This window comes from Furipterus horrens, unplaced genomic scaffold, assembly GCF_987537825.1.
Source record: "Furipterus horrens unplaced genomic scaffold, mFurHor1.1.pri manual_scaffold_3, whole genome shotgun sequence".
NCBI classification, from domain to species: Eukaryota; Metazoa; Chordata; class Mammalia; order Chiroptera; family Furipteridae; genus Furipterus; species Furipterus horrens.
The window spans coordinates 184,359,379-184,380,872 of record NW_028327173.1 but is presented as its reverse complement, the minus strand read 5'-3'; the positions used below and the strand labels follow the sequence as shown (position 1 = coordinate 184,380,872).

The 21,494-nt window shown below is 37.0% G+C and overlaps 1 protein-coding gene across 1 annotated transcript; it reads right to left on the bottom strand.

Moving 5' to 3' along the window:
* Positions 1-123: 123 nt before the first annotated feature.
* Positions 124-13,356, bottom strand: CCDC196 (coiled-coil domain containing 196). The gene is given in 11 exon segments (XM_090268365.1): positions 124-185; positions 188-230; positions 5,448-5,499; positions 5,887-5,996; positions 8,333-8,392; positions 8,917-9,000; positions 9,202-9,279; positions 10,947-10,997; positions 11,697-11,793; positions 13,050-13,202; positions 13,307-13,356. Coding segments are annotated over 11 exon segments (840 nt in total).
* Between the last annotated feature and the right edge of the window lie 8,138 nt (positions 13,357-21,494).

Genomic DNA, 21,494 nt, shown 5'->3' with positions numbered 1-21,494 from the left:
GAACGAGAGGGGAAACAGCACTAAAACAAAGGTTTGAGAGATTTTAATGAACACAAATGGCTATGCCTAGTCTTTAACTCTGTCCAAGCAAATGGAGTGAAAGCCTTCCAATCCTTCAGAGATTCATTTATCTGGCAGTGACTTAAGAAAAAAGAGCCTCGCTCCTACACCACCAAACCGACTTCTTTAATTCTTTGTTTTTCTGTGTAGGTCTTTGATCCCAGGATTCTCTAAGGCAAGAAGGAAAATCAAAACAAGACAAAACAGAAAAAACAAAAGAAAGAGCTAAACCATCAAGCACTCCGGCACTCACTTTGCAAATCCCCTAAAAATAGTAAATTAGAATGTACATTAACAAATGCATTTCAAAAATCTACAACTGTTCAAGACTTTAAAGTGGTTTTGAAAATGAGAGTAGTTCTCACCACATTAGATTCATTTTATCCCATAGTTGTTCTGCCCATAGTTGTAGTGCCCACAGTATCTGAAGGGAAACATTGGGAAAATGAGAGCTTTCTTTGAGGAAAGAAAACCCAAAAATTAGTTTTATTTTGAGTTGCAAGGCTATTAACATTCATCACAGTAGTATATCATTCTATGACTGTAGGACTGACTTTGGTATTAGCATTAATACAGATTTTCTAATTGTTGTTTTAGAACATAACTTTATCAAACAGTATGTAAAGATCGAGTGATGAACCTTTTTTTGTTGTTGAGAGCTCATGTCCCACAGAAAAATAATAATAATTGAATATTACATGCAAACAATTTTATTTGAGAGGCTACAAAATATAGTCCTAATGCAACTTTTAAATTAAGAAATGTTATGGTAATTCATATATATATATATATATATATATATATATATATATATATTCACACTGTCAGATAACCCAGATATATATTTCATAAAAATGGCCAACTGTGGATAGTAAAGAACAAACTGAAGATAAAGGTGGGGGTGGGGAAGAGAAAGAAGAGGCACAGAGAATAATAGGCACAGGTTGAGGGCAAAAAAGGAGAGAGGGAGAATTGTAGGGTGCTGAATAGGCTCTAGTGAATCTGTCCTAGGTTAGTGTTGCCAGATTAAAATATAGGACGTCTAGTTGAATTTGGATTCAATAAACACCAAATAATTTTTAATGTAAGTATGTCTTATGCAGTATTTGGGACTTATTTATACTCCAAGTTATTGTTTATCTACAATTCAATTTTAACTGGGTATCCTCTTTCTATCTGCTAATTATGACAACCCTATCCTAGATATCCTGCTGCTCTTCTGAGTGTGTGATGCAAAAAAGTTAGGAATCTATTATCACTCTGAAATAATTATAATATTAATATTCATAAAGGTACAGTTTAATTTTTTTAAATCTTTCAAATTTATATTTTGAAAGAGGACTTTTATTATCCCCCTGGAATTCTGTGGGGTTTCATATAAAGTGAAAGAATGACCTAGTTTAGAAATTAACTTTATAATCTACTAATACCATAAACCTAACTTTGACATCAAAAGTTGCCTCAAAGCTTAAAAAATTCTGTGTTTGAGAACAATGCTATTTATCAAGGACCCAGATTTAAGCTAGCTGTGGGTTTCCGCCCCTGCCTTTCAGCATTTTAGCTTGACACTACTATTTTCCTTTCAACAGCACCTGCTGGAGTCCATTTCAGCCATCAGGAAGAGTAATACTAAAGCGAAGTAAAACCGGGGAGAATGGCTTGCTTTCAGAACAGAGGGAGTTATAGAATAAATAAGGTCTCAAGAGTATTCATTTCCCACCTCACTGGACTTTAAACCTGAATTTATAAATGTATTAAAATATTCATATCCAACCTTCAGCTTATGAAAAGAGCTCAAGGAAGTGCCAAGAGTTTGAGGAGGGGTTGAGGAGAGAAAAGCAAGGCTGTCAGAATCAAATGTCTTACCACCACTTCTATTACTAAAGAGAAACCTCTTCTTTAAACACCAGCATGAATAATGGAAAATTCAGCTGAATTTAAAGATTGCTTCGTGTTGTCTAAAATAGTTGAGTGCCAAAGGCCATGAACTGTTCTCTCAACTCTACTGAAGCCAGGGAAGGGCAGCCATACACTGTGGTTCAAATTGTAATTTTATTCTGGTGGGGAAGTAAATCCCTTCAGATGTGACCCATTCCTGGAAACACTAAAAGGAAAGACTTTACCCTGGGTATAAAAATGTTTTTCTCTTCTGTAAGACTAGGTGATGAAGTATGCTAAACAGATAAGCCTGCAAGGGTAATACTGTAACCTGGGAAATTGCAACTAGTGATTGCCTGAACTGTAACAAAATCAGTATTATTAACACATGATTGTGTTTTGCCAACCAAATAGGACACACCCCTGCGATGCAGCTAACCAGCTTATAGGACAGTTGATGTGGGAGGAGGGATTCTTGGCCAAGAGCAGTGGGAGAAACCCACTTTCTACTTGGAAATGCCTAGAACAGAAGGGCCAGTGTCCTGATTTGCTGGGAAAGTGTGTCCAAAATTACATTTCACCCTCCCCTTAAGACAGATTGTGAAATTCAATTCTTTTGAAACTAGAAGAGAAGAAACATTATCCAGGAACACTATTAAGTACCGAATACGTAACCTTCAAAAAATCACCACACCTTGTACAATTGCCTGATTTTTAAAAATTCAGTGTCCCAAACCCAAAAGGGATTGTGGAGGAAGTGGGCAGTGACTGTTTTTTGGAATGTAGGGATTAGAGTACATAATAGGTAAGGATTGTGAAGCCAAATACCAAGTTCAGTATGATCTAATCAAGGCCGCCAGTAATACACATCAGTGCCACAGCATATGGCAGAAGACATCAATAGTTTTTTTGTTTTTGTTTTTGTTTTTTTGTTTTTTTTTTCATTTGATATATAAATGTAGCACATTGTGTCCTAAGGGTAACAGAACGCCAATCACTCCCATAGCATTTCCTGAATTACCAAGATTTGTGGAATGGACGGCTGGTTGTGATTGGTGCCACCTACTGGGATAAGTTCAGAATTACAAGTCTGTCCACCTCTTTTGCAACCATTTTATTACTGAACAGATCTTAGGGAGTATGATTCTTCATTCGGAATATTATACATTAAACAAGTGATACGTTTCAATTCAAGTCATAGCCTATAGAAATGGAGGAGTCACGAGAAATCACACACTTTAATACTGCCATTTTATAGCAGATTCTAGGAGATGGGCTTTGACTATGAAGTCAGAAGCCTGACTTCTGAACTTGTTTCTTGTTATATAACTTCCCCAAGGAGTCATTGTGAGGGTTAAACAAAACCATATGTTTTCAACATGCTCTATAATATGTTATGGTTGTTTCATATAAAGAAAATACTCAAACTAAATGACTTGCCCAAGTTATTTAACTAGTTAGCCTCAGAGTAAGGCCTTCACCTCATGTGTATGACCCAACCTAGTGCTTTTTACATTAAATTACTATTTCCTAAAATTTGATTGTGAGATGATTTTAGCTGGAAACTGAGATAAATCTACAATAGGAGGTACTATATGCATTAAATACTATAACTCAAAGTGGGAAAATTATTCCCTTTTCAATTCTCTCAAACTTGATGGCATCAAGGGGAAAGTTTCAATTTGTTTCTGGCTTTCTTTAAAATTCTCTACATCTTGCAAATCTCATTTTCTAATAAAGATAAAATATGCCTCAGGCTTCAACATCTTATTTGAATATTAAAATTTTGTTTTCCTGTACACTTATTATTAAGTTAACTTTCTATTATGAATAACTACACTGGAATTTCATTTAAAACAATATAAATTTTATTTTCAGCTAATACACTTGAGAAATTAAAAAAGCTAATCTAAACAAAAAATATTGACTAAGAAAATCTAAGGGACACAAACTACCTCCCTATTATATCACTGTTGGTAATAATTTTAACAAAGAAAATACATGTTTCTTTTGTTTATTTAAATAATCAAGCACTAGGTTATAAATAGGTCAACATAACCAAACTCTAAGACTTAGATTTCAGACCCTCTTAGGCTCAAACAAACCTAAAGATTTTGTATATGTGTGTATTAGAAAATGAAATTGGCCTACAATCCATGCTCAATAAATGCACAATGAATAAAAGACAGGAACAGTGGATCACTCATGCCTATAGCCACAGTTATTTGCAGTAACTAAATAGTTTGGTGCCCTATCATTAATTCTCCAGAAACATAAGAGGAGACACGAGAATAGAAGGTGTTGACCTGTGAGCTGTACTAGTTCGAAGTTCAAAGACTCAAAGTTTTACAAACAAGCAAAAAACAAAAAATCTGAGATGATCAAGTTGAATAGAATCATTCATTCGTTACTAATTTTGGCTTGATTTGAATCTGAAGCTAAAAGAATTTTGGACCCTTACACTACGGATCCCTTAAGATGACCTTCAACTAATTTTAAATGAAATAAAATAAGGATCTGTCTTCCTCATAACCTTCTTTCCTCTATCATTTTCATTTGTATCTTAATGACTTCTAGATATATTCCAGGTCATTACTGGAGAAGAAAACCTCAAATTTTTTGCATCCAATCCTTACCAAAACAACAGTTAACAGAAAAATATGAATGGAACACTAGCTGAAGGATGCATAGTCCATCCAGTCTTCTAAATTTTCTAAATTTTACTTATGGATCAAGTCAGACCAACAGAGTGCTATATACCTGGACCAAATTATCTTCAGTCAATTCATCATTTTTTAAAAGTTCAAATTAATAATTTCTTATCAGATGGTGCCAAGTAACAAATAAGAAACAGCCTAGGAAACTTATATTCTGAATTTGTTTTAGAAATATTGTTGAGGACACTAGCTATTATAATACACATTGAGTGTCCTGTCCCCATGATAAGGACCTAGAAAAAAATTTCTTTTTGGTCTCAGTACCAATAAAAGCTATGGGTCTCCTGAGCAATCGGTGTTTGTCATTTTGTGGACCCCATACATTCATGTTTCTTTTTCTGAGAAATTCAAAACCAAGTTTGAAGCCTCCCTCTACCAACTATATAGTATTTCCATTATACATTTTCATGTATTTCCCTGGCTTCACATTATTTTCCCTTTACATTGATTTATTCATCTATTTATTTAATCCTATGAGCCATATGTGATTTTGTAAACTGTCTAAGCCCTTTATGAAATAAGATTGAAAAGAAATTAGAGATACACATTACTGATACTGATAAAAAACACTGTCATGCTTTAGCCATGATTTCTTGTTCAATGTCTCTTAAAATACAGAGTTCAGATTCAGAGATCCCTGAAAATTTAAGAATTCTTTTCTCCTGCTCCTCACAAACCATTCCTTTATTCTTTCTTTATGGCAAACTATATGATTTCCTCTAATGATGCCGTAAATTCTTTGGGGGAAAATGCTGACACTCTCAGAGGAATATTTTGGTTGGTGAAACTCACAGCCACTGTCAGTTGTCTATCTCCTTGGTCTTCTGTTCTGAAGTAGCAGAGTCTATGCCAATAAGATTCATGAGATCAAACTACTTTAATTCCTAACAGAGGGGAAGGGTGGGGAGGAACCTAATATCAAGTGCCAATTATGTTTCAGCTATGTATGTTAAGTACATAATATATTACTTCGTTTTTACAAAAGAAAATGTCATCTTTTCCAGAGAAATCCTTACCTTGGTATGAGAGCTTCTGAGTAATAATAATAATGATAATAGTGATAACATTTATTATACACTACTAACATTTAACTTATTGAGTGCCAGACATTCAGTTGATCACTTTATATGTAATGATATCTCTAATGTAAAACAAAACAAAACCTCAAACTGTGTACCTCTGAAACTCAACCTACCTTCTTGGGACCCAAGAAGATTAAAACAATGTTTGCTTTGGCTCAAAATTCTGCTGTAAGTACAGTGATAATATCAGGTCATTGGCCTTCTGGTAGTTCTTCCAGGCTTCAATTCTGAGCTCAACCACTTTTCCATTTAAGTCATTCTACAAGAGAACATTTTTCAAAACTACTCATATACTATTGGCTTCTCTAAAACCACTGTTATCTGAATCCTTTTTTTAAAGGACATTTTATTGATTATGCTATTACAGTTGTCACAGTTCTTTTCCCTTTGCCCTTCTCTGCCTGGTATCCCCTTTCCCTCCAGCAATGCCCAGCTTTTGATCATGTCCATGGATCATGCATATAAGTTCCTGGTTTCTCCACCTCCTCCACTGTTCTCAACATTCTCCTGTCTATTCTGCACCTACCAACTATATATCTTAATCCCTATACCTTTTCCCCATTTCTTCCTCTTCCTCCTGCTTGCTTATAATCCTCCATATGATTTCCATATTTATGATTCTATTCCTGTTCTAGTTGTTCACTTAGTTTGTTTTTGTTTTTTAGATTCAGTTGTTGATAGTTGTGTTTGTTGTCATCTTAATGTTCATAGTTTTGATCTTCTTCTTTTTCTTAAATAAGTCCCTTTAACATTTCATATAAGGGCTCAGTGATGATGAACTTCTTTAGCTTTACCTTGTCTGGGAAGCACTTTGTTTGCCTTTCCATTCTAAATGATAGCTTTGCTGGATAGAGTAATTTTGGTTGTAAGTCCTTGCTTTTCATCATCTTGAATACTTCTTGCCAGTCCCTTCTTGCCTTCAAAGTTTCTTTGGCAAAATCAGCTGATAGTTTTACGGGAATTCCTTTGTGGGTAACTCTCTGCTTTCACTTGCTGCTTTTAAGATTCTCTCTTTATCTTTAACCTTTGGCATTTTAATTATGATGTGTCTTGGTGTGGTCCTCTTTGGGTCTAGCTTGTTTGGGACTCTCTGTACTTCCTGAACTTGTATGTCTATTTCCTTCACCAAATTAGGAAAGCTTTCATTATTTTTTCAAATAAATTTTCAGTGTATTGCTCTTCCTCTTCTCCTTCTGGCATCTCTCTGATTCAGATGTTGGCACTTTTGGAGATGTCCCAGTCTTCTTATTCTGTTCTCATTTTTTGAATTCTTATTTCTCCATTCCTTAATAGTTGATTGTTTGAACCCCAGCTTCCTTCCCTTCACTATTGGTTCTCTGTGGATTTTTCTTTATTTCACTTAGTGTAACCTTCATTTCTTTCCTTATGCATTTGCCACACTCAGTGAGTTCTCTGAGCATTCTTATCACCATCCATAGGTTGGCTATTTCTGTTTCACTTAATACTTTTTCTGGAGTTTTGATCTCATCATTCATCTGGGCCATATTTCTTTGTCTTCTCAATTTGGCAGCCTCCCTGTGTTTGTCTTTATATATTATGTAGAGCTGCTTTGACTCCCTATCTTGGCGCACCTGTTACATTGCAAGGGGTGAAGCCTTAGGTATTCGTCAGTATGGGGTGACCCATTTCACTGATTTGTGACGCTGTATGTAGAGAAGGGGTCAGAGAGGGAACTGTGTCATTTGTTCAGCACTCCCCTTTTCCAGTTACTTCACCCCCTTCCTATATGCAACTGACACCCCTCTAGCTATTGCCCTGATGATGATTGCCAGAGTGGGTGGGTTTGTGAACCATGGGGGCCCTCTAATCGGACTCTCCTGAGAGAAGGGCATTTTTTTCCACTGCCCCAACCCCCACTTGCTTTCACAGCCAGAAGTTATGAGGCTTAATTTTCCGATCGCTGGAACCCTGGGCTGTGTGGTCCAGCCTGGGGCTGGGATTGCTCGATCCACCACACATAAATGTGGGACTGCCTGTTCCACCAGGTGCTGCCACTGCCTTGCTGCTGCCACCGTGATACCACCGTACCGCATCCTCTCTGCCCCAGCTCCCGATCTCTGCCCCACCTACCCTTCTGAATGAATTTTTTTTTTTTTAATCCTTGGTTGTTGGACTTCCATTCAGTTCAATTTTTTGCCGGTTCTGTTTTTTGTTGTTGTTGTTGTTGTTGTTGTTTTTTAGGTTAGTTATGATCCTTCTTATGATTGTTCAAGGAGGTGAAGCATGTCTACCCATGCCTCCATCTTGGCCAGAAGTCTGAATCCCTTTTACTCAGATGTTTAAAAATGATCCCTTCATGTTCAGTTTTTAAAAGTTGGAGAGAAAGTATTTGTGATTTTTTTACCATTTTAACTATAACAAAATCAAGACCATGGGAAAAAGTGCTATTTATCCCAAGCTACTCAAGGTGAAGCTGGAGACAGTTGTCTCTAGCTGTATCCCCACAAAATATTTCTTTTAGCAGGACAAGTGGTAACTGAGATGAAGGGACTTGGTTTAACATTAAGAAGCTAAAAGCCTTTATATTGTATGAATGAATTGTAACCCAAGTCTAGCCTGGAAAGACATTAATACCTGAAGGTTGTTGGCTTGTTCCTGATACCTGACCCATTCTATTTTCCTCCGTTGCTTTTCCTGGTGGAAGAAAGAGCCTCTGGGTGACAAAGTAAATTGAAATCAATAATCAGTTTTCTCAATATGATGCAAAGACTTTATAGTAAAATTATGGTGTCAAAGATTCACTAATAAATTGGTTTTGACTGCACAGTCCTTTTAATTGGCCTCACCTGCACAATCCACTCTCCAAAAGTTAAAATCTAAGTGAATAGGATCATTTTCTATGGATGAGTTGGCTGGGAGAAGATTAGATACAAGCATAATACCTCTAAATAAATGTTCAAAAACAAATTAACAAGTATTTTGATGTCACATAGCTATTGCAAAGTTGTCATGGTTGGCACAGCTTCTCTCCTGGCTAATATGATTTCCCAGAACTTGTGGTGTCATTTTGACTCAAATATAATATCACAAGGGAATCAGATCTATAAATGTTTGCATTGGTTCAGGAGCACACTATAGTTTAGGCATATTACTGCTACATTAAAGATATCTAATCTGTCAGCTCTAAAAGCCAGTGCCATTCAGGAAGTTCATACTACCTTTCTTATCTCCTTCACTTTCTCTTTATATGATGTCTCCAAATCGTTGTTGGTCTTCCTAGGCAATGAGGGGTTTTGGGGAGCCTAGGATGGAAGAAGAGAACTGAAGGAATAGGAGGTCTCAGGATACAAATGCAATGTCTTAGCAGACAGTCAATTCAATATATTATAAAGGCCCGAATCCGACCTATCTGCCTACCCAAATAGGCCTGATTGTCAACAGGTTGTTTCCAGTTTTGTGGCATCAACAATCTCTATATTCTAGATACCATGAACTCTACTTGCCTTTTCATCCTGCAAGTTTGCTTTGTTTTTTATCTGTGGTACTTTTTGCTGATCACTAAGTTCTTCTGTGTTGAATGTCTGTAGAGAGACATTTTGGCAAAGCTTTAAATTAGCAGGAATTAGTAAGGGAAGTGGAAAGCCAATATAGGTTGAGACTTTTGGTTCCTGCTAGTCAGCAACCGCTCAGGGACCAACATGAAAAGTGAATAGCAAAGGGGGTTCAGAATGAAACAAGCTCTTCCATTTGGTCCCTTGAGTGTACCTTATAGTAATAATAACTATTAACTGACCCCTTATTATATATCAATCACTACTATATGCTATTTATTTACTTATACTACTACATTACAAACATTCTCATTTAATCTTCACAGGACTATTTTACTTCCAGTTTACAAATGAGAAAGTGCCTTGGAGAGGCTAAGGCACTTGTCTGGGGTCACACAGCTAGGAAAGCACAAAGCTGGAATTTGAATCAGATTTCTCAGACTCCGAAGCCTATGTTCTTAACCACTAGGCATGCTGCTCTTCTCTCTCTATTTCTCACTGTCTAAAAATATGTGTAGGGAAAGGCAATCACAAGCTAAGTCATATGGTCGCCCCTTATAAAAATTCTTTTGGGAGCTGTGGAAAAGCTGGATTTTGATAGAGGATTTGTGTTGGCACATTTCCTGTCACAAGGACTCAGGAACTCGGGAACTAAAACTTCTGACAATTTGTAGAACTGATTTGTAGCTGCCACTGAGAACTAGGAGCAGATCTCAGTATAAGATGCAAGGCTTGATGGTATCCTGATTATTTGTGTAAAGGTGAGATAAAAAAAATAAGTCAGAAATCACATGACACTACTGTTTTTATGACAAGATACAACCTGCTTTTCTGGTCACATAGTCTGAAAAAGCACTCAGATACCAAGGACTTAGTCCACAAAGACATTTCTACCCCTGTCTGGTTTCCCAGAAAAAGGTCCTGCTATTGTTATCTTAAATAATTATTGCAAAATTATAGGGGAATTAGAATTAGGTATTCATTCACTCACTCATTAATTCAATTTACATTTATTAACTGTCTACTATGTTCCAAGCATTGTTCTATACGCTAGGGATTCAGAGATGGATAAAGCTATCAAGATACTGGAGCTGCTATTCCAAAGGGGGACAGGTAGACAAGAAACAAGTAAAATAATAATAATAATGCAATAAAAAATAATAAGAAGGTTATATTACAAAAAGTGTTATAGAAGACATGAACAAAGTTGTATAGTAGAAAGAAGGGGTAAGGGTTGCCCTATTTTAGATAGAGTGAACAAAGAGGGCCTTCCTAAGAGGTGACATTTCAACAGAGACCTGAAAGATGAGAATGAACCAACCATAAGGAAATACCATTATAGGCCAGGGATAAAGCAAGAACAAGAGCCTTGAGATAGGAAAAGACTTGGCATGTTTGAGAAACCACAAGGTGACCAGCATGGGAGAGAAGGACTTTTATGGGAGTAGACTAGAGAGGTAAACAAGAGCCAGATTATGCCACAATAAGGAGCATCTGTAAGGGGTTTTTATAAGAAGAATGATATGATTTGATTGTTCTAAAAATATCACTTTGGATGCTGTGCAAAAAATGAATTGGAATGAGGCATGCGTGGAAGCAAGGACATGAAAAAAAAGAGGACAGGGACCAGAGGAAAGGGAAGTTTTTCTCATTATGGTCTGTATGACAATACTTTCAAGAGATCCCTAGAGGCACACCTTGTTCCATAGCATCTCCATTTCCTTCCAAAGCATCTTGTTTTTCCTTTCCTGTTGGAGGGGGGGAAACCAAACAAACAGAAACTTGTGTTTGTCTGTCATTAAAGTGAAATTGGAAGAAATTTTCAAGTAATAGGGAAAGAGGGGTACAGGGACATAATCAATCACAGAAGAAAGCAATAAATGACCCTAGCCCAAGAACATAAGAGATGAGTTTGATGATGATGAGAATGATATAAAATAACAATTTTGAATAACTTTTATTATTGGTAATTATGGTATGGTATCAATAGAAATGAGTTCCTCACACATGATGTTTAAAGCACTTTTCACATGACAATTTCTCTGGGGTTTAGACCACTAATTTCTAGTTTTTAAGATCCTTTACATTGTTGATTTTTTAAAATATTTTAAGACTCTTTTAGTGCAAACTATTTCTTTTATTTGGTAGGTATTTTCTATTCCTTCTAAATGGGAAGGGTTACTATGCTTGTATTCATTACCCATTAGATGAAATGTTTTTTCAAAAGTCAAAGAAATAGAATTTTTGCTAGTTACTAGTCCTTGTTTTTCCCAACATTGTATCTGACTTCCTTTGTATCTCCTGGACTCTGTAGATCAAGGAGGTATAATGTTGGAGTATGGGATACTAGAGATAAGCACTCTGTCTTTCCTTCCACATCTGATGACAGCAACGGAATTGATCTGTGTTCAGGTCGCCATTCCTTGAAGTGCCCATCAACCTCTTACCAGATTCTGCTTCATCTCCTCTGCTTCCTTAATGAGCTCCATGACTACGGATTCTTCCCTCCCCTTCCCTGCCATGATCTGCCTCATGATCTGCAGACTAGAAGGAAGGGAGAAACATCATAAAACATAATACTTCCTAAAGAGTAATATTAATATTTAGCAACTAGTCAGAAAGTACTCTACCATGGGAGTGAGATTGGGGCTGAAACCATGGGAGTTATGGAAGTCTGTCTGGACATAGCAGGGCTATATATAATGGCTCCATTCCTAATCAACATTTGCTTCAGCTGTGTGCTCTATAGTGAATTCTGTGCTCTATAATGCTCAAAACTTAGGTCTTCAACAGCCAGTGAAACTCCTCTCCACCCTGTCAGAAGAATGTTTTGGTGTATGACTTTTGGGATAGAAAGGGGCACTTTGGCCCCCATGAAGAAGGAGGTTGCTCAAAGAACATGTTGTTTTCAGGATAAATCCCAGATTTACTCCCTACCTTGTATCTGTCCAACTCCCTCATCTTGCTTCTCCATATAAAGACATTTGAGTTAGTTGGGTAAACTGCTTATATCTTTATGGTAGCTCCCAGAGAATCAAGCCATCAAGAAGTTTCTATCAAAGTCTTAATTAATAGCAAGTCTTTGTGAGAGAATGTATTCTTTAATAGCATTAGTAATGTTTATATTCATCATCTTTTTTCCTCTCCAATTATAAGCAGGGAAGCAAGACTTAATGTTCTCTTGCCCTGAGGGAAGTCTGAGTTTCTGGGTTTGCTTGACCACAATTTTCTGCCTGGCATTTGTTTTCCAAAAATTTGAGCTCGCTGAGATGCTTATGGTAAAGGTAGAGAATGAAGGTAGTAGACCTATTAAGGTGAATTGTCCAAGACCAGAAAGGAAACAGAGTTGGCAGGTCCCTAGAACATGAGTATCTTAGCAAAGTATTAAGACCTCAGCTGCCTCCTATGCTTAGAGAAGCCAGACCCTAGATTCAGAAAAGACTGCCATTCCACTGCTTGGCATGGGAAGAGCAGAGTCATCTATCTTAAAGTGAAGGAGCAATCAATGTGTCCATGATAAGGGGAAGATATTAAAGCCTCTTATCTGTTTCATGGGTAGATACCCTAGGGAAAAATAGTAATAACTCTAACCCCGTGAGATGAGGGCTGAGTCATATTTAATTTTACTAAAAGAAAAGAAAGGATTCCTTGCCATTCTGATTTTATGGTTACAAATTCCTTACCTAATCTAGCTGAATGTCTAAACCTTTTTTAAAAATGTAAGTAATCATTGCTGATCTTATGGATTTAAGCTCTCCAGGCTTTCTCCCTTTAGGAAATCCTCCATAGGAAGCCATTACCTTCTTTGTTTTTCCTCCAAGTTAGACATTAACTTCTGGAATAAAAGGTTGTTGTTATTTTCAAGAGGTTTTAGCATCTCTAGCAGTTCCAGCTTTCTTAGTTTTAAGTCCTCATTCAGTTCCTTCAAGTAGCTGTAATCTATTTTGGAACTTCTGTGGGAAGAGACACCATAATATCTGCCTTTAGTCTGGGTTCATAAAGACCCTCTTTTCCTTTTTGGATAGTTACTACTTAGCATCTTCTGTCAAAGACTCACCTTGTTTTTGAGGGCAAGTGAGAACCTGGAGAATTTGAACTGCTTGTCATCTTGAAGAGAAACTTCTAAGATAAAGAGGTCTTCTTGAAAATATGTGCCTTTTTGTTCCATTCAGTTGTCATCATTTTTGTGCTGATGTTCTTGAAACTCCTGTTGCATTGGACTGATTTCAACAAAGCTTGAGGTCACAATGGCCCTATAACCACAGAATCATCAGGCCTTTCAAGTAACTCCAATATCAGTGACAGTTTGTTAACTAAAAATACTATTAACTACATCTGATAAGTTCTTGCCTTAGCTTTAACCAATGCCAAAAGTTTTATTCTGATGTCTTTGACTGGATAGTATAAAACCACAAAACATCTATATTATATAATTTCTGTTATGATAGAAAAATGGTAGTCTATCAAAACTAACTCATCAGCACTGTCTTCCATGGCAATTAACCTCCATGGAATGCCGACTATCTGTAGGGCACAGTGCTGGATTCTATGAGAGAAGAAAAGATAAAGACAAAGCATCTATCTACCTTCTAGGGGTCTTAGGGAGAAGGGAGGATACCTCTAAGGGACATTTTTTTTTTTTAAATAGAGGCCAAACTGGCAAATACAAGATATAGATATAATATTGAGTAATATTATATATGTGGCAAATAACACTTTTCCTATTTTTTATATTTGATATATCTCAATGGAAAGGTAGACTGATATTCGACTTGTAGCAAGAGGATATAATTTGTGAAAGATCCTTACTGTCAATATGTCCTTCTACAGCCAGGCTCTTTCCTGAGAGGCTGTAATTCTAGATTTACCTCCAGATTCTAATCCTGCCTCCACTTTCCTTTCCTTATTAGAACCACATTTCCCTTAGACCCTGAGATTTCCTGTTTTTATCTATGTCACTTAATGAGAAGAAGATAACCCAAAGAGTTATACATTTGTTTCCTCATGACCTTTAAACACAGTTTTAGGGGATTAATTTTAGTGTTGTTCTCAAATGTGAGTTTTCATGTCAATTTCAAGTATTAACTGAGCACTTCCAAGCATTTTCTAGGGGCAGTCTCCAAATTAACTTCAACCCTCTGTCTTTTGAGGAAACTTAAAGTTGGAGCATCACAGTGGAAATAACACAGGGTTTAATTGATCAGATCTTGGCTTGAATCTCACCTTCACTCTAGACCCTGAGCTGTAAAGTTACTAAATTCTCTGAGCTTCAGTTACTATTTCAGGAAAAATTAGAATGGTAAAGGAAAAGGTTTATTATGAGAATAAACGTTCCTGGCTTGTGTCATATTTCAATGTATTTTTGTTTTATTTGGGTATGGGGATTGTTTAATGCCTTAAGTAAGCAGTCAAATATTAAAAAGCTGATATATATGAAACTAATGAAGCTTAAGCTTTAGAGCCCTTCATTTTCACACACCTCTACCAAAGGCCCTTTACTTCATTTTGTATTGATAATTTGTGTTCTTTTTTGGAAAGAGAGAACCACCCAAATTATATACACTTCAGGGTCCCACAAAACCTGGATCTGCCCCTGGTTAGATATGATACATATCTCTTTTAAGTATCTTCTATATCAAAATTTCTCATTAGGAAGCCTCTACAAACACTTTTTCTAAAGCATGTATGTGTCACTTGTAAGTTTTGTATGATAGCTAGTGTAATATGACATTAAATTAGAACAGCCGTATCAGGTAAAGTATAATGTAATTCACATTGGTTGCCCCAGGAATTTCAATGAAAAGTTTGGATTGAATGAGGGTGAGAAAATTCCACATAGTTAAAAAAACAAAACAAAAAAAAACTAAGTGGACTAATTATTACTAGTAGTAGCTTTTTAGACTGCAGATGTGGCAGGTGGTAGCAAATAGTAGAGGACAAAAGTGGCATTGATCACTAAAGCATGACCTCTTTAAATTTTATGTTGTGACATTTGGTTGGCAAAATTATGTTAGAATTTTAAAACATTTAATTGGCAGGCAGCATCCCAACTCACCTTCCTTTCTGTCCTTGCTTGTGAATGATTCAAAAGTGGAAGAACACTTGCTATTCTGACGTGATCTTTGCTAAAGCCAATCATCTTCTTTTATTTCCTAACATTCCGATGGTCATTTCTTCAGCCTGGTTTATGACTTATGAAAAGAGAATTCATCTTTTAATAATGTATACAGACTTTAAGAGATTAAAACAAAAAATAACAGTATTACAAAGGGATCATTGACACACTACGTTAACTCTGGGACAGAGTTAGGAAGGGTGAAGCTACAGTGAACCATTCAAAGTAGAAAGCAGGGAAATTGAACACTAATGTTAGGTCATCTGTTAACTGAGGAAGCATGGTAGGAAACTTTGAAAGAGTAATGACCTGAGGTTTGGAATAGCACCTGAGCAGTGGCAAAGGAAGGCAACCAAGAAAGAGAGAAAGGATTGCCAAGTAGTGCTAAAGGTCAAGGTGAGTTTGGGAACTGCAGGCTTGTCATGGCATGAATCAGCAGTCATACAATTTATCCAGCAGTGCTTGGCAGCTAGAAGCAGTAGTAGAGAGAACAGATGGTTGTTTGAGCTGCGACTTGGCAGAACGGATAGGCAGACATTTAAGGTAGTAAGGAGACTCAGAGTGCTGGTGAGAATATCCACCAAAAGGTTGGACATTGCATTCAGACTTTGCAGGGAAGAAAATGAAGAAGAAGTGGTAGCTAAGAAGGGGAATTGGGAAGGGGTTGAGTTTAAGGAATTTGTGATGAAAGTAGAGGTGGTTATGGCCAGTGAACATCTTAGGGGATAACTTGTGGAATCTCATCTTTTTAAATTAATTGTAGTAGCAATTTATTTTTTTTTCTTCAGTAAATTTCCTGTTGCTTTCTGTCACTGCATAATCATCGCTGAAATTCATGTGGTACCTCAAAATAGACCTTATAACAAGCTATTCACAGTGACCTTATCCAACATTATAGCATTTGATTTTAGTATCTGTTAAGAAAAAGCATGATTGTTCTATAATTAGAGAATTCAGAGCAATAGCATTTTAATGTTAGCTTTATCAGTAGAAAATCAGATTAGTCTAATTAAGCCAGGTCTCCAAAAGTAGAAGCAATTATTTTCATGAGAGAGAGAGAGTGAGAGAGAGAGAGAGAGAGAGAGAGAGAGAGAGAGAAAACAAGAACGCTTTTCTATTTCACCTCCCCCAGCTTTGGAAGTGGCCATAAAATTATAGAATGAATACCTTCTGGTCCTTTCATGATTCAGAGCCAGTTCAACCCTTGATAACATTATAAGAATTCCAGTAACTAAATTAAGGTGGGAGGTACTGGCAAAATCATAATAGTAAAACTTGTAGGCTTTTAAAGATCATCCACATCTTCCTGTGCTGTTTGTTGTGACCATTTTACTTCTGTTTCACCTTAATCCTTGCTATAGCTTTTCGAAAGCAGGCAGCATCTACAGATGGAGTGAATCCAGGTAGTTGAGAAGATTGAGATAAATTTCGGAACTCTGGAATCCTCTGTGTTATTGTTGAGATCTTTTTGAAAGTAATGCATTCTCTCAATGTGTGCAGATACTTAGTGTAATGGTCTTCAAACTGAGGTATGTGAGCTTTCACAAATACTTTGCAAGAAATGTGGAAACAGAGGCAGTTTTCAGGGAATCTTTTGCTGGATCCTCAATTTCCACAAGTGCTTTTTGCTAAACGAGTCTGCCTAAAAGTGGCCCTTGGGCTCTTTTTCTTTCTTGCTTTTCCTAATCACACTTTTCCCCTTTGTTATCTTACTTCAGTGATTTGGTTGGGGTGTGTGTGAAGACCTCTAGGGCATTAAGCTAACCACAGTTAAAAATGTTGGTGTCGAAGTTAAGTAGAATGATTGTTAATGACTAGACTACAAATTCCTTTGCAGGCCAGGTGGTTTCCAATGCTTTACTTTCAACAAAATTGAAACGTGATCTAATCAAATTGTCAACTTAAATTTATTGAAAAAATATATATATATATTTTTATTTTGATGATGAATTGCGATATGTGTTTTGGCTTATAATTCAGAAGGAATTCAAAGATTTGAGTGACACTGCTATAACAAAACACTTTCCATTTCTATTTACTTATTTGTGTAAAAAGTTTTGTTTTTGCGTATTGTATCTAAGCAAAAAATGAATAAAATTAATGCTGAAGCCTGTCTTATTCTAGTGATAAGTCGTCGTCGTCGGCAGCCGTCCGTCTCGAGAGACGATGGGGTAGCTTCTTAAGAGTCCATCTGCACCACCGAGAATGGCTGTGCAGTCCGACTCGGGAGTGACACGGTATCTGTCTCCACCCATGTCGAATCGACATCTTACGATGACGCTGGAGTGTCCTCTCCAGTGGAGCTGAAGCTACAGAGCCTGGGCAGGGTGATATGGAGGGTCTGCTGTTGCCCATGCAGCAGACCCCCCCTCTCTTCGCAGCTGAAGGATCCAAGGGAAAGACGGAGTCAATACAGCTTGGCTTCAGGTGCGCCGCAGGAGTTGCCGGTGTTGACTGCAACGTCAAACCGCCTTAGGGACTCTGGCTCCGGATTTTCTGTCGGGGTTTACTCCCTTAGCCTTTCCCCTGAAGAGGTATGCCGCAAGGCAGCGGAGGTTTTTTGGAATCAGAGTTTTCCTTCTCTGATGTGCCCTGACTGGAAGATCGAACCAGTGACACTTAGCTTGCAGGCCGACGCTCCATCCACTGAGCCAAACCAGCCAGGGGGTAGTGATAAGTAATACTCATTTATCAATACAGAAACTAAACAGGGAGAAAGACTACCCATAAAATTAATGGAAGCATTTCCAAAATAATTATACATAGAAATTATGAAAATATATGTTTTTGTCAATTGTGTAATAAAAAAAATTATAATGCTAATGCGATTTTGAAGAAATTTTAACACTTAGAACCTTAAGGTCACTGAAAAAAATTAAATTTTAATATATATACATGTTTTTTAGAGAAAAATGATAGACTGATTAAAAAAATGACTTCCAAGTATAACATAGATTGCATTTGAATAAAATTCAGATTAATAATTTGGAACATAAGGAAGGAAAAAACAGTCAGCCAGTACAGAATGAGGAAACAAGAATTGAAAACAATGAGGAGAGGCTTGGGAACCTCTGGGACAACTTTAACTGTGCCAACATCTGAGTCATGGGGATGCCAGAAGGAGAAGAGGAAGAGCAAGAAATTGAAAACTTATGTGAAAAAATAATGGAGGAAATCTTCCCAAATTTTGCAAAGGAAATAAACATACAAGTCCAAGAAACATGGAGAGTCCCAGGTGAGCTGGACCCAGAGGGGACCACACCAAGACACATCATGATTAAAATAACAAAGGTAAAAGATAGAGAACCTTAAAAGCAGCAAGGGAGAAGCGAAGAGTTGCCTACAAAGGGGTGCCTATAACTCTATCAGCTGATTTCTTAAAAGACACTTTTCAGGCAAGAAGGGACTGGCAAGCAGTATTCAATGTGATGAAAAGCAGGGACCTACAACCAAGATTATTCTATTCAGCAAAGCTATCATTTAGAATGGAAGGGCAGATGAAGTGCTTCCCAGACAAGGTAAAGCTAAAAGAATTCATTATCACCAAGCCATTATTATATGAAATGTCAAAGGGACTTACTTAAGAAAAAGAAGATCAAAAGTATGAACACTAAAATGACAACAAACTCACAACTATCAACAACTGAATCTAAAAAATAAAAACAAAATTCAACTAAGCAAACCAGAATAGGAACAGAATCTTAGGTATGGGGATCATTTGGAGGGGTATCAGCTGGGGGGCGGGGGAGGGGATGGGGAAATGGTGCAGGGACCAAGAGCATAATCAGTTGGTATGAAATAGACAGGGAGAAGTTAAGAATAATATAGGAAAGGGTGAAGCCACAGAACTTATATGCACAACCCATGGACTTGAACTAAGGGGGGTGGGATTGCTGGAGGGAAAGGGGGTTTCTGGACAGAGGGGAGCAAAGGGGGAAAAATTGGAACTACTGTAACACCATAATCAATAAAATATACTTTTAAAAAATGTTAGATGTCAATCTAAAAATGTGAAATGATCGCTAGTTTTTAAACATTCTTTTAGAAACATACAAACAAAAAGTCTAAAGACCTTTGTTTCTGGGGCAGCAGTTCTTGGCTCTGGTGTATTTAAGAATTCCCTTGGGAAACTTGTAAAAGCTACAGATTTCAAGCCTTATTCCCCAGAGATTCTACTCTTACATCTGGAGAATGTGCAGTTTTATCGAGCACTCCCTGGTGATTTTGATGTGTGATCTGTGGGCTGGCCTTTGAGAAATACCACTTCAAGTTTTCTTCTCAGATCACAATGCATCAGCAAAAAGCTGCTTACTTGAATTATTTTTTTCTGGGCCATCTGTGGAACTGCCTTTTCTGAATCATATTTTGTGTCACACCTTTACCTTTCACTTGGGATGCCCTGAGAAAATTTTGTGAAAGCTTCTTGCATTTGTAAAGAAAATTATCCCACACATCTTTCCATCACCAGCTCCCCCAGCCACCACCACTGCTCACAGGTGACCATGCATCATATTTTTCTTTTAGAATTTGGTGCTAAAGAAAGTGTTGCTTGTTTGGAGGAAATACTATAATTTTTTAAAGGACTAAATCAGTAAACTAGTTTTAGTTTTTCTTTTCTTCTAGGTTACTAAAAATCTCAGAGATAATTTTGTTACTTTGGACATTTGGGTTCTAACTTCTGCTTTATGACCTTTTAAACATAGTTAATACTTTTCTTAGTCCTGATTTTCTTTAAACTGGGTTTTCTTTGCCTTTTTTTTTTTTTTATCATTTTAATAAATTGCCTCAGATCTTTTCTAGAGAAATATAAGAAAATGAACAAAAATTATAAATATATGGATACATATGTGTGTTTGCGCGCGCATGTATACATCTATAAAGGAAGTTTGCTCTTCTTGTGGAAGTAGAGAATGGATCGATGAAATTTACTATTATATTTTGGGTATACTCAGCTGTAAGGCAATTTGGGATTTCAGATGCGCAACTGGTTAAATTGGACATAGGACAGATTAGATTGACTTTGGGAGCTAGTTAGGTGCCCAGGCTTCAGTTCCATCAGGGAACTGTAGTACATAGCAAATAAGAAAAATAGAATTTCTTAATATGGAGTAGTCTAACCAGTCAGTAAGGAGATACAGGGTCTGCAGAATTCACCTTAAAGAAGGCCCAGATTCCAAAGTCTGGTGACTATGAATGTGCCATACTGCTCCAAATATACCTTATATTTTTTGAGAGTCCTTCAGAATAATGTTTGATATATGGTAGAACCTAGAAATATGTATTCAAGAATTATTTATTTGTCCTGTGTTTTAAAAATCCTATTTTATATTCTAGATCTTCCCAGCCTCAAGGTTACAAAGTCAAATGAGACAAAAAAGAAAACTTTCTGGGCATAGCCCAGGAAATGCAAGAACTGCTAGCTACAGGTCTCCTTTAGTAAATTGGAAGATGTTCTCCCTTGTCAGTAAGGCCCTTCAGGTGCAAGGCCTAGCACGGGAAGGGGATGATGGCAGCCCCCCTTTTGCCTCTTTGGTGAGGGTCCTTATTAGAGCACACCTACACAGCCATATGCCGGGCAGGTGCCTTAAATGAAAGGAGCTGGCAGGGGTATGGATGCTAAGTGTAAACATAGAGCTCACTGCATGGCGGAGACTTGCAGGGATAGAGGGCAGCAGAGGCCTACTCTACAGTGGGGTGTGGGTTGGGAGCCCCCATTCAGCTCCTGCTGAAAACCCAGGTCCAATCCTGCCAATTCTTAATGACTTTAAAGAGAAAGTGGAAATCTGGATTTTATGTGACTTTTTGACTTTTAAAAGCTGCATGGACCCAACAACATAGTTGTGGGCTTCATTTGGCCTGCACATTGACATTTTGGAACCTCGATTCAAGATAAACCAATTTATTTTTTTCCTGTTCTAACTTTTTCTTTTTTTCTTGCATTGAAATGATTATTTTTAAAGAAGGCATTTAAATCCAGATAATTCAAGCAGTGTTTTATTGAAATTATATAAAATGTCAATTTGATTTCATTTCCTAATTTGATAGATTTATAGATTCAGTATGTCAGAGAATGGATGACAGAGGTAACACTTTTCAAAGTAAAATGAAAACAAAATTCCAAACAACAGAT